Here is a 12,213-nt window from a genome sequence, read left to right as displayed (position 1 = left end):
CCCCCATGACCGCATGTCAGGGATCTTCTCCACCCATGTGACTACATCATTCAGAGTTTAGTGAATGAGAGAACTACAACTACCATCAGCCTTTTGAGGCTTGTGACTTGTAGTTCTCAGTGAACTATAAGGGTACTAGCAAGTGTTCTAGGTAGTTCATTAGTTCTTCCTCTCATTGTGCAACTGTCTGCTTGTACGAAGTGAGACAGCTTACACTGACAGTCTGCAGAAACCCTGCATTGTCCCTGCGATCTGCTAATCACGAGTGCAATGCTCTGCAGGCTCCTAATACAGAAAATATAAATGCACATTTTTTTACCTACAAAAAAATTGGCATTTATTTAGTGTAAAGGTAAACTTAACCTTTAACGCGGACCTTCATCGCGGACCTTCATCTTTCATGGCCCCCTTGGCATTGTCTTCCATCCCTCTTCTGCTCTGCTGCACAAATTGGGCATTCTCCTTTTTTTTTTTTTTTTTTTCACTTTTTTTTGTAATAAAGCTCTGCCCAATGAGGCACAGTCCTCCTTTGGTTAGGGAAGAGGGGGCAGGGCCAGGTGGTTTGTCAACGGGAGGAGAGAAAAACAAGTGCCATCTAGGTGTAGTATTAAAGACCAGTTTAATAAACAAAAGCAATATCACTCACAAAGGATGAGTCCTCTTTGGCATAAGCAAAAGGATGGTCGTCAGTAGTGGCCCCGGACTGCACTGGATGATGGCTGTGAATCGGCTTTCAGGCTGTTCTGGAGGCTCCCAGGGCTTCCTGATTGTTGTGGAATGCAGCCGAAGGCAAAAGTGATGTCAATGACTGGAACTGTCGATTAAAGATGGCAACACATTGCGGAGCATGCACTCCTTCAGGCCGTGGTGGAGCCATCTTGAAGATGGTATTTAAGGGCATCAGGGGTGGATCATTGCGAGATTTGCTTCTCTATGGGTTATACTATGCAGTGGCCGAGAACAGGGTCATCAAGGGAAGAAATGGGTGCTAATATGGCTTGCTACCATAAATTTGTATAATAAAAAGGCATATAAAAAATATATGTACTAGCAGAAAAGAACAAAACAGGGCGTGCACTCGTGCATTACCGTGATAGTAAGAAATCTATTATAAAAATACAAATGCATACAAGCCAAAAAGGTCATAAAAACAGAGACAAGGAGTCAAAAAATGCCGGAGAGAGACACTGGAAAGAAAAATATATAAAGAAAGAACGGGTGAGAAAAACCATGATATTCATACAGGAAAAGACCTAAAAGTAGAGGGTACATGGGGATAAAGCTGGGAGACGTCCTATTCTTGAGCTTCACATAAGCTCTCTACACTTCCATTCCTCATGATTTTGGTATTCTATACACATGCATCCCTCTGTTCCATATGGTTGTAGGCACCTGGAGGTATATTTGTATCTATTTTTAATATGCCTTTCTATTATACAGTTTTATGGTAGCAAGCCATATTAGCACCCATTCATTCCCTCAATGCCCCGGTTCTCGGCCATTGTACAGTATATCCCATAGAGTGGCGAATCTCACAATGATCCGCCCCTGATGCCCTTAAGTACCATCTTCAAGATGGCTCCACCATGGACTGAAGGAGTGCATGCTCCGCAAAACATCGCCATCTTTAATCGTCAGTTCTGGTCATTGACGTCACTTCCGCATTCAGCTGCGTTCCACGCCAATCAGGAAGCCATGGGAGCCTTCAGAACAGCCTGAAAGCCGGTCAACCTCCATCCATTGTGGTCCGGGGCCACTATTGACGACCATCCTTTTGCTTGTCAGTGCACCCTTTTGTGAGCGATTATTGCTTTTGTTTATTAAACTGGTTTTTAATACTACACCTAGATGGAGCTTGTTTTTCTCTCCTCCTTGATCTCTTGAAAGAATCTTCTCCTGCTCTCACACAAGCTGTCTCATAGTGGACATTTCGAGACCTCACAAGGTCCTGGACTGTATTGTCTTTTGATATATATTTGGATTATTGCCACTTAGTAGCACTCAATTGTTTCTTTTTGCAACTTATGTTATTTGGTTCGTCATCGGGAAGCCGCTGGCTTAGCCCAGAAGAGCTGGCAGATTACCGATGACGTCCCAAAAGAAGATGGCAGCACAGGACTGAGGGGGCCAGAAAAGAAGCAGATCTCAGCAGGACAATGCTGGATATGCTGAGCACGTGAGTACTTTATTTGTGCAGGACCTGCAACCAGGTAAGTAGGGGTTAAAAAAAAAAGGAAGGGGGCAGAGTGAAGATCTGCTTTAAGCACCTCAGAGTGGGCAGCAACATAAATAGCTTTATGGTTTATTACTAGGGGTGACTGCATGCCATAACTAATTGTACTGTTATCAAGTTCCTGTTTTTACTGGTTCTAGATTTGGGTCACATCATGGGAATGTACAGGTGAAACTCGAAAAATTAGACTATCGTGCAAAAGTTAATTTATTTCAGTAATGCAACTTAAAAGGTAAAACTAATATATGAGATAGACTGATTACATGCAAAGCAAGATAGTTCAAGCCGTGATTTGTCATAATTGTGATGATTATGGCTTACAGCTCATGAAAACACCAAATCCACAATCTCAGAAAATTAGAATATTACATGTAATCAATAAAACAAGGATTGTACATAGAACGATATCGGCCCTCTGAAAAGAATAAGCATGCATATGTAATCAGTACTTGGTTTGGGCCCCTTTTGCAGCAATTACTGCCTCAATGCGACGTGACATGGAAGCTATCAGCCTGTGGCACTGCTGAAGTGTTATGGAAGACCCAGGATGCTTCAATAGCGGCCTTCAGCTCTTCTGCATTGTTCGGTCTCATGTCTCTCATCTTTCTCTTGGCAATGCCCCATAGATTCTCTATGGGGTTCAGGTCAGGCGAGTTTGCTGGCCAATCAAGCACAGTAATCCCACGGTCATTGAACCAGGTTTTGGTGCTTTTGGCAGTGTGGGCAGGTGCCAAGTCCTGCTGAAAAATGAAGTCCGCATCCCCATAAAGCTTGTCTGCAGAAGGAAGCATGAAGTGCTCCAAAAATCTCCTGGTAGACGGCTGCGTTGACCCTGGACTTAATGAAGCACAGTGGACCAACACCAGCAGATGACATGATCAACACAAACTGTGGAAACTTCACACTGGACTTCAAGCATCTTGCAGTGTGTGCCTCTCCATTCTTCCTCCATACTCTGGGTCCTTGGTTTCCAAATGAGATGCAAAAGTTGCTCTCGTCAGAAAAGAAGACTTTGGACCACTGAGTAACAGACCAGGTCTGTTTTTCTTTAGCCCAGGTAAAACTCTTCTGACATTGTTTTTCTGGAGCCCCTTAACAAGAGGAATACAACATTTGAAGCCCATGTCCAAGATCCGTCTCTGTGTGTTGGCTCTTGATGCACTGACTCCAGCCTCAGTCCACTCCTTGTGAAAGTCCCCAACACTTTTGAATGGCCTTTTCCTGACAATCCTCTTCAGGCTGCGGTCAACCCTGCTGTGGGACACTTTGAGCCTAGAATATTGCACCTTTTCACAATATTCAAATTTTCTGAGATTGTGGATTTGGGGTTTTCATGAGCTGTAAGCCATAATCATCACAATTATGACAAATCACAGCTTGAACTATCTTGCTTTGCATGTAATGAGTCTATCTCATAATATTAGTTTCACCTTAAGTTGCATTACTGAAATAAATGAACTTTTGCACGATATTCTAATTTTTTGAGTTTCACCTGTATAGTGAGAAAAAGTGATTGAACATAGTATTCAGAGTGAAATCAAACAAGTCCAAATGGGACAAAGATAAAGTGAACAAAGTGAACTGATCCTAATCAGGGATCCAAAGTGACATCCTCAAAGTGAATAAACGTGGTGACTTAACCTCCCTAATGGTATTCCCGAGTGTAGCTCGGGGTAAAATGTCTATACCAAAAGCGGTAACCCCGAGCTACACTCGGGCTTACCATGCGGCGCTGCATAGGGAGTCCCTGCAGCACTTACCTTGTCCTTCGCTCCCACGATGTGTCCCCTGCAGCATCCCCGGCCATCTCCTTCGGCGGATGCCGGCATCCGCCTCCTGTGTTCCGGTCCCTGTGACTTCGGGACGTACGGGTTCCGCCGCCGGCGGGAAATTTAAAAAAAGTCATTTTTTTCAAAACGATTTTACATAGTAAAACATTGCTGTTTCAACCCATTTCACATACATTTTGTCCCTAGTGCTTTGTCCTGTCCCCTGTCTGCATTTTGATTGTTCTTTCTGCCTGGAAACGTAGAAAAGTTCATGGCGTCCAAAAAGTGTCCCTTTAGGTCAAAAGCGGGTTTAGATCAGCTATAGAACAGCGATAGTAAATCAGAACCACTTGCAGAATTGAGTGATGATTCGTGGAGAAATTTGTCATCAGACACTGAAAACAATTTTGCGACCTTGCTCAGCGATGTGCGAACTTGGCGCTATATTTCAAATTTCAGTGTTTTTGGTTTGATTATATTATTGAATTAAATGTATGATTTAGAATCTTGTTCAGACAGATTTCAGTGAGTTATTCCTAAAAATTACAGCCTACAATAAAAAAACTACATATTTCCATGCAAAATAATGGTACCGCTTTCAGCACCAAAAATCTGAAATAATCATACCGCCAGGGAGGTTAAAAAATATTAGGATGAATCCAAACAAAGTCTAAATGGTCTGAATATTATGTTCAATCACTTTTTCTCACTATAGATCACAGTGTGGATCAAGTTCACGTTTTTTGTCACGTAATTTTCATTATATTAGTATAATTTGTATAATCGTTTATAGCTTAGCGCTGCACCATTTGATGTATTGTTCATATGGTATATGATTGGGTGTTAGCAGCTCCCCACGGTCAATAGCATATTATTTAGGAGCGCAGGAGGATCATACTACAATCATGGGAATGTGTTTTCATCGTATTTTCAGATAAATTCAAGTGCCAGTACTCATGGGGCCCATTCACATCAGCAGCACTTACATAACCTGGCCTAAACTAACATAAGCTTGTCGTAAGAGAAACGTTGGTGACCTCCAAAAAATGTTTGTTGATTGGCTGCTCTTGCCTCCTAACTTTTATTTGTCTAAAGCAGGCCATACATGTTTGTTGCTGATTCAGCCAAAATTTGATCCATGGGTTCACTGACCCGACCACCTGGCTCAACAAACTTCGATCTGAAGATCAAAGTTGCTGGCTAGAAAGTTGTTGGCTGAACAGTGACTGCAGTTCATTGTAAAATTAATGTATTTCATTAGGAACCGTTAACACCAGTGCACTGCAATATTGCAATATTCAGTGCACTACCAAAGTGGAAGCACCCATCATGTGCTGTGAATAGACCCTTAAAGTCTTTCATCTGTTAATTTATTTTCGTCTTTTAGTTCATATTAAGCAGCCCGTAGATTACACAATTTTATTTCCTTTCACCACGGGTGGAAGAAAAGATTCCCCCATTAACACTGACTGTGAATCTCTCCTATCTCACTATTGTGTTGTGCTTGTGTGGAGCCTTCCCTGCCCACAGAACATAATGATCACTGCTGGCAGCTATAGAGGCTGGCAGTGATCACATGAAGAAAAATCCAAAACTCTGGTTGTACTAAAGTCGATCAATGGATCAACGTCCATACAACCAGCCAGTCCATGGTTGGGTTGAATCTCTGCCTGCCCATGCTGAATCGGCTGAGATTCGATCCATCTATGGCCAGCTTTAGAAGATCTACATGAAAGCCAATCACCTTGCATCTCATAAAGTTTAGCGATGGCAGCCTCTGTTTCTTATTACAAGTTTCTTCTAACTTGTGTTAATTTGTGAGCTTTAGTGAGCGTTAACAAGCTTTTGTGTACTCCTTTCTTGAAGCTGAGCATTGAAAATGCTGTTCAGTGTCTGAATAAATTTTTCTGGTACTTTTAGAATTGCCACCTTTAATAGTTGCTGCATGAGGTTATTACAGAATGTTTGGGACATCTATAGTAGGCTTTTGCCCACTGTTTAAACTTTTGTGAAGTATATAATCACTATTCAGAGCTGATAAAAAGTACTGGTGCACATTGAAATAATATAAATGTTAAATGTATGTGGCATGTGTAAAATAATAAAACCCCATGAGTGCATTCCACGTTTGTCCTAAAAGGAATCTGTTTTCAGGAAATGCACCTTGATGTGAACAAATCCTTAAATGAGACTAGGGGGCAAAGCACCCAAAGAAATCCCTGACTGTAGTTTTTTTTTTTTTTTTTTTTTTTTTTAGCCAGACTAATACAAATGTGTTTTCTTCAAGTTTTTTTATATATATTTTTGTTTTTATTTTATTTACAGTGTGCAGGCAATTTTTAAACCCTCTAGGAGACTTTCAGCAATGTTCAAGTATTTTTTAGCCTGTTGAGGCTTTCTTTTCCAGTTTGTTTTAAAGAGAATCGCTCCACTGCAGAGGAGAAAAAATTATCATGGTCTTACTTCAGACCAAATAACATAATCAGATAAAAAGCACATTCAAAAATGCTGTTCTACCAAGTACAGGTTGGTAAAGTGACTCGAGTAGCTTGGATGAAAGCATAAATTCTATTTAAGATCACGTTGTAGGTTTAGGACAAACTGTGGTAAGTAACTGGATTTACTGCGCACAGATTGGCATCGTATGTGGATCATTGTTTCATCCTAAAGCAGCAGCTCTACTGGGTGAGGTACACTTTTGGCCACCACACTGTAACTGACATACTTTTGCTGAGGGCTTAGTCAAAACCAGACAAATTAAATTGGTATGGAGAATTTTGAACTCCATAGTTTTTTTTTTTTTTTTTTTTTACTGTATAAAGGAAAGAGTCTCACATTGTATAGCAAGAAACCATTAGTGGTTCAGTTGTGGAATGCATCGTCTATCAATGACAAATTTAATAATGGAATTTATAATATGCACGGATTAATGTTCTTACATGTAATGGTAAAATTACTGGGTAAGAGTAAAATGGAATGATTTTGATGCAGGAATTGATACAACCCTTCCGGGGTTGAGACAGAAATATGTCTCTTCCTCCTGTGAGGCAAAATTGGTAATGGTTGTGAAGGTAGTTGATACCTGATGCACTGGAGTCTGTTTTTTTTGTAGTACAATTTTCTAGCCTCCTTCTAATATACAAGCAGGGGCTCCTGTATGACAGTGTAGACAAGTACCCAATCTAGTTGCTTTGTGAGTACTAGTTGCACAAGTATAATGAAGTTAAAAAAACAAGTTCCTTTTACCTTCACTATCTGAACCAGATCCTTCTTTTTATGTCTTGGCTTTAACGGTATTGTCAGTCCTGCCAGTCAGCATCTGGCCACATCTAGTACTGCCAAGTTACAGGCTTGTGAATCAGTAGCCCCACCACTTGCAACATTTTTTCATCCCACTGTAGTAAAAGCAGACAACGGCCTACGAGAGTGACTGCTTTGCTTTGAGTTCTGCAACAGTATAGATCTGCTGCCACACCATCACAGAAAGCTGCATTAGGCGGATTTAAGTAGCAGGTGTTTGTGGGACCTTGCAGGTGGACTGGTAGTATAGATATAATTAAATTCTGTAGCGTGTGTGTGTGTGTATACAGGTGAAACTCGAAAAATTAGAATATCGTGCAAAAGTTCATTTATTTCAGTAATGCAACTTAAAAGGTGAAACTAATATATGAGATAGACTCATTACATGCAAAGCAAGATAGTTCAAGCCGTGATTTGTCATAATTGTGATGATTATGGCTTACAGCTCATGGAAACCCAAAATCCACAATCTCAGAAAATTAGAATATTGTGAAAAGGTGTAATATTCTAGGCTCAAAGTGTCCCACTCTAATCAGGTAATTAAGCCATAACACCTGGAAAGGGTTCCTGAGCCTTTAAATGGTCTCTCAGTCGGGTTCAGTAGGAATCACAATCATGCTGACCTGACAGTTGTGCAGAAAACCATCACTGACACCTTCCATAAGGAGGGAAAGCCTCAAAAGGTAATTGCAAAAGAAGTTGGATGTTAAAAAAGTGCTGTATCAAAGCACATTAATAGAAAGTTATGTGGAAGGGAAAAGTGTGGAAGAAAAAGGTGCACAAGCAGCAGGGATGACTGCAGCCTGGAGAGAGGATTGTCAGGAAAAGGCCATTCAAAAGTGTTGGGGACTTTCACAAGGAGTGGACTGAGGCTGGAGTCGGTGCATCAAGAGCCACCACACACAGATGGATCCTGGACATGGGCTTCAAATGTTGTATTCCTCTTGTCAAGCTGCTCCTGAACAACAAACAACGTCAAAAGCGTCTTACCTGGGCTAAAGAAAAACAGACCTGGTCTGTTGCTCAGTGGTCCAAAGTCTTCTTTTCTGATGAGAGCAACTTTTGCATTTCATTTGGAAACCAAGGACCCAGAGTATGGAGGAAGAATGTAGAGGGACACACTGCAAGATGCTTGAAGTCCTGTGTGAAGTTTCCACAGTCTGTGTTGATTTGGGGAGCCATGTCATCTGCTGGTGTTGGTCCACTGTGGTTCATTAAGTCCAGGGTCAACGTAGCCATCTACCAGGAGATTTTGGAGCACTTCATGCTTCCTTCCACAGATTAGCTTTACGGGGATGCTGACTTCATTTTCCAGCAGGACTTGGCACCTGCCCACACATATTCTAATTTTCTGAGATTGTGGATTTGGGGTTTTCATGAGCTGTAAGCCATAATCATCACAATTATGACAAATCACAGCTTGAACTATCTTGCTTTGCATGTAATGAGTCTATCTCATATATTAGTTTCACCTTTTAAGTTGCATTACTGAAATAAATGAACTTTTGCACGATAGTCTAATTTTTCGAGATTCACCTGTGTGTATGTATGTGTATATATATATAGAGAGAGAGAGAGAGAGAGAGAGAGTTGTTGGCCATAATTAACCCCATCTGTACTGTGCTGGCAGATCTCTAAATCTCTAATAGCTGTTAGCTAGATTTGCACACTGCCTGTTCTGACAAAGGGTTACAGTTTTAGAAGCTTGCCCTCCTATATTGATGAGAGGGAGCTCATCCTGTCTGAAGGCTTTTTATTGAGACAGACTCACACTGAACTTGTTTGGAAATTATTGTAATCAACCATGACACCTTCTCCTACTCCTAATAAACTTCTAACAGGTAAGTAATAACACAGCATACTTTATTTTTTTTTTTTTTTTTACAGCACACATAAAAAACATATACTGTAGTTTTAATTTTCACAAATTGGACTGCAAAAGTGGAAATCCATCAGAAAATGTTAAAACAAATACTCTAAGTCATTAGAATTAGATATGCCAAAAAGGAATCCTTTTTTGTTTTTTTGTTTTCTTTGTCATTTTGGGGTGACCTAAATGGTAGGAGTTGCACATGTTGGATAAACTCTTATCCTTCTCAAAAAGGCAATGCTGTATCAAAAGATCAAATCATGTGGGACGTGTTGTACTAGGTTCAGCTTTAATGAAGTACACATGTAGAACTGCTGCTTTCATAGTAAGTTCATTTGTAACTATTCTTTCCCCACAATTTATTTCATTTTGGCTTTTTTTTGTCATAAATTTCATTTTCAACCCATTCTGTGTTTATTATATTTGTCCTATTTCATATGATATGAACCCAGTGTGCTAGAGATTCTATCAATTTTTGCTCATGCTGTGACATTTTTAGCTAACAGTGCATTTTTTTTGTTTTGTGTCTGTTTGTTTTTAATCCAGCTACAAATTTTCCAGTATCTTTTTAAACCTATTTAAGTTATTCTTTAATAATCTCTACAGTGCAAGTTAGAGGTTCTTCAATTTACAGTTTTGGATTTGGCTGCTTTAGTTGACAAAGTTGTGACAGCCAGTAAAAGAAAGCTCTGTCAGCTGCAGAGTGGAAGTGGTTTGAAGGGAGAGAACTTGCAACTGTTTCACGAAACAGCTATACTTACTGGAAGTACCCGGGGGGATTCACTTGAATCTTGTTAATGTATGTTCTCCACTCTGTGTTTTATGTAGTGTTATTCGTTTTCCTTTCCGCTAAAGGTTTATGGAAGAACAGAAAAACAAGGCATCAGAACTAGAAAAAGAAAATGGGAAAGAAAAACTGTCTAATTTGGAGAAAATGAAGGATCGTAGCAGTCCTACTGATTTTGCTATGAGTGAGTTGGAAAGGGCTTATAAAAAAAGCATATCCCCAAAGCGCTATAAGATGAAAGAGGATATGGAAAAATTAAAGTTGGCTGAATTGAGATACGCAAAGGAGGAACTTGAACTGGAGAAAAAGGGAAGAACAAGGAAAGATTCTGATAGTGATTCCAAGAATCAAGACCCATACGATCCCGCAAAGTGGGAAGAGCTGTCTTTCATACCAAGCGCTAAGGAGAAGCGAAAAAAATCAGAAGATACAGATGATGAAATCTATATGGAAAAGTCTAAGAAAGAAGAGAAAGGTACAAAGTCTAGTCATAAAGCATTTCTACCTGAAAAAAACTTCAGAGTTACAAACTTTAAGGCTTCTAAAGAGAAAAGTGAATCCCCACCGCCTAGAAAATCAGAGAGCAAAGAGAAGCTTTTATCCAAAGAAGATTTGTCCTTCTCAAAATCAAATTTTTCAGTTAGTCGGGAAACAGGTCCTAGTCTCCGAATGGATTCCTTTGATGAGGATCTGGCACGGTAAGTTGAGATTATTATAGAAGTTACTTATCATAGCATATACATTAACATTACAAAGAAAGTTGTCCTTATAGCTTGGATAATGCTGTAGTCAATCTTTTTATCAATGTAGGTAAGAGAAGGAGAGAAGCGCCTCTAAGAGCAATATGCCTCTTTATTAAAGTATATATGTAGGAACACTCACCTAGGTAAAGTAATAGTAAGCATAAAAACCATAGTTAACAATAGTTAACAGTGGGGTGGTAGCCAGGGTGAAGAGCCGTCATCTCTCTGCGGTGTGCAGAGGTCACCTTTCGGCTGGAACAGTGTGGTGGCTGGAGGGGAACAGCGGTGAGGCTGGCCAGCGTGCACATCCTCCCTCAGAGCCAGATGGAATGCACGCTGGAGCGCGGCGGCGTGGCCGTGATGACGTCAGATACCCAAGGTGCACTGCGACACGTTTTGGAGCATGCGCTGGCCGTGGAAGGCGGAAGTGCGCTCCTTTTTCAAGCAGTGGAAGGATAAGGATGAAGAAAAAGGAGCACACTTCCTCCGCCTTCCACGGCCAGCTGATTTGGAAGCCTTGCCCTCAGTGCCACACGGATCCCCACGCTCTTCATACAACAACCACCACCATCACCCCATACTATTACCCAGGACTTCCTGCAGTGTTTGCGCTGATACTACCCCTCCTCATTTTTTTCAACCTTTTTATCAATGGAGGCTGCACAGAACCAATTTTTCAACCTTTCAATGTGGTTGTCTTCTCAAATGATGGTGACTTGATGGGCCCTGGAAATTTAGAAGCCCATACGCGATCAGTTGATTGTGTCAACCACAGTGTTTTGGAGGGTCGTGGCAGTATGTCCAGTTCTGGGCTTTGAGGGTATTAATAAGATTTTACTGTAAACTTTAAAATCTTGCACTAGTAGGTGATCTTTCTATAGAATAGCAAAGCATATCAAGGAGTGATGAATTTAGCAAATAATGATGCTCGTTCACTTCAAGCACAGTGTTATATGGTTACATAGTTAGTCTGGCTGAAAAAAGACAAAAGTCCATCCAGTTCAACCATTAAAAAAAAAAAGTTATCCTACACCCACAGGTGTTCCAAGGATCCCTACTAACAAGTAATTAATGGATGTTTTTGTCAGCAGAATCCAGGACACTGTTCCTGGTATAGAAATTAAAAAAAAAAGTTACTTCAATGCTTTTGCAGTGTTTCTCTTTTGAGAGGTTTTGCCCCTTTGGTACTACTGAAAGGTCTAGGATGAAGAAAGTATGATACAATCTGGGTCTTGATCTTGTAACATGTAACCCTAAATATGGATTTGTCTTTTTTTTTTTTTTTTTTTCCTCCTTTGGGAATTAACTTTTAAACTCTTACTGAACTTTTCTCTGGTTTTCAGAGTATCTTATGTTTTATGGAGTAGGTCAGTGTTTTTCAACCTTTTTTGTGCAAAGGCACACTTTTTTCATGAAAAAAATCACGAGGCACACCACCATTAGAAAATGTTAAAAAAATTTATTGAAAAACTTTTTGACTTGAGGGCCACAATGGGTCCATATATTGGACC

At 40.4% G+C, this 12,213-nt stretch overlaps 1 protein-coding gene across 5 annotated transcripts in view; it reads left to right on the top strand.

Moving 5' to 3' along the window:
* Nucleotides 1-12,213, top strand: part of THRAP3 (thyroid hormone receptor associated protein 3) — a 75,159-nt gene that overhangs the window by 46,406 nt on the left and 16,540 nt on the right. For all 5 annotated transcript variants that reach the window (XM_089689637.1, XM_089689638.1, XM_089689639.1 and 2 more), the window contains one exon: nt 10,028-10,657. In XM_089689637.1, coding sequence (XP_089545763.1) covers nt 10,028-10,657 — 630 coding nt within the window. The remainder of the gene's footprint in view (nt 1-10,027; nt 10,658-12,213) is intronic.

Source organism: Staurois parvus, unplaced genomic scaffold (genome assembly GCF_062004578.1).
Source record: "Staurois parvus isolate SC_StPar_1 unplaced genomic scaffold, SC_StPar_1.0 ptg000488l, whole genome shotgun sequence".
Lineage (NCBI taxonomy): Eukaryota > Metazoa > Chordata > Amphibia > Anura > Ranidae > Staurois > Staurois parvus.
The sequence above is the reverse complement of the archived record's forward strand: the minus strand, read 5'-3'. Positions and strand labels throughout refer to the sequence as shown.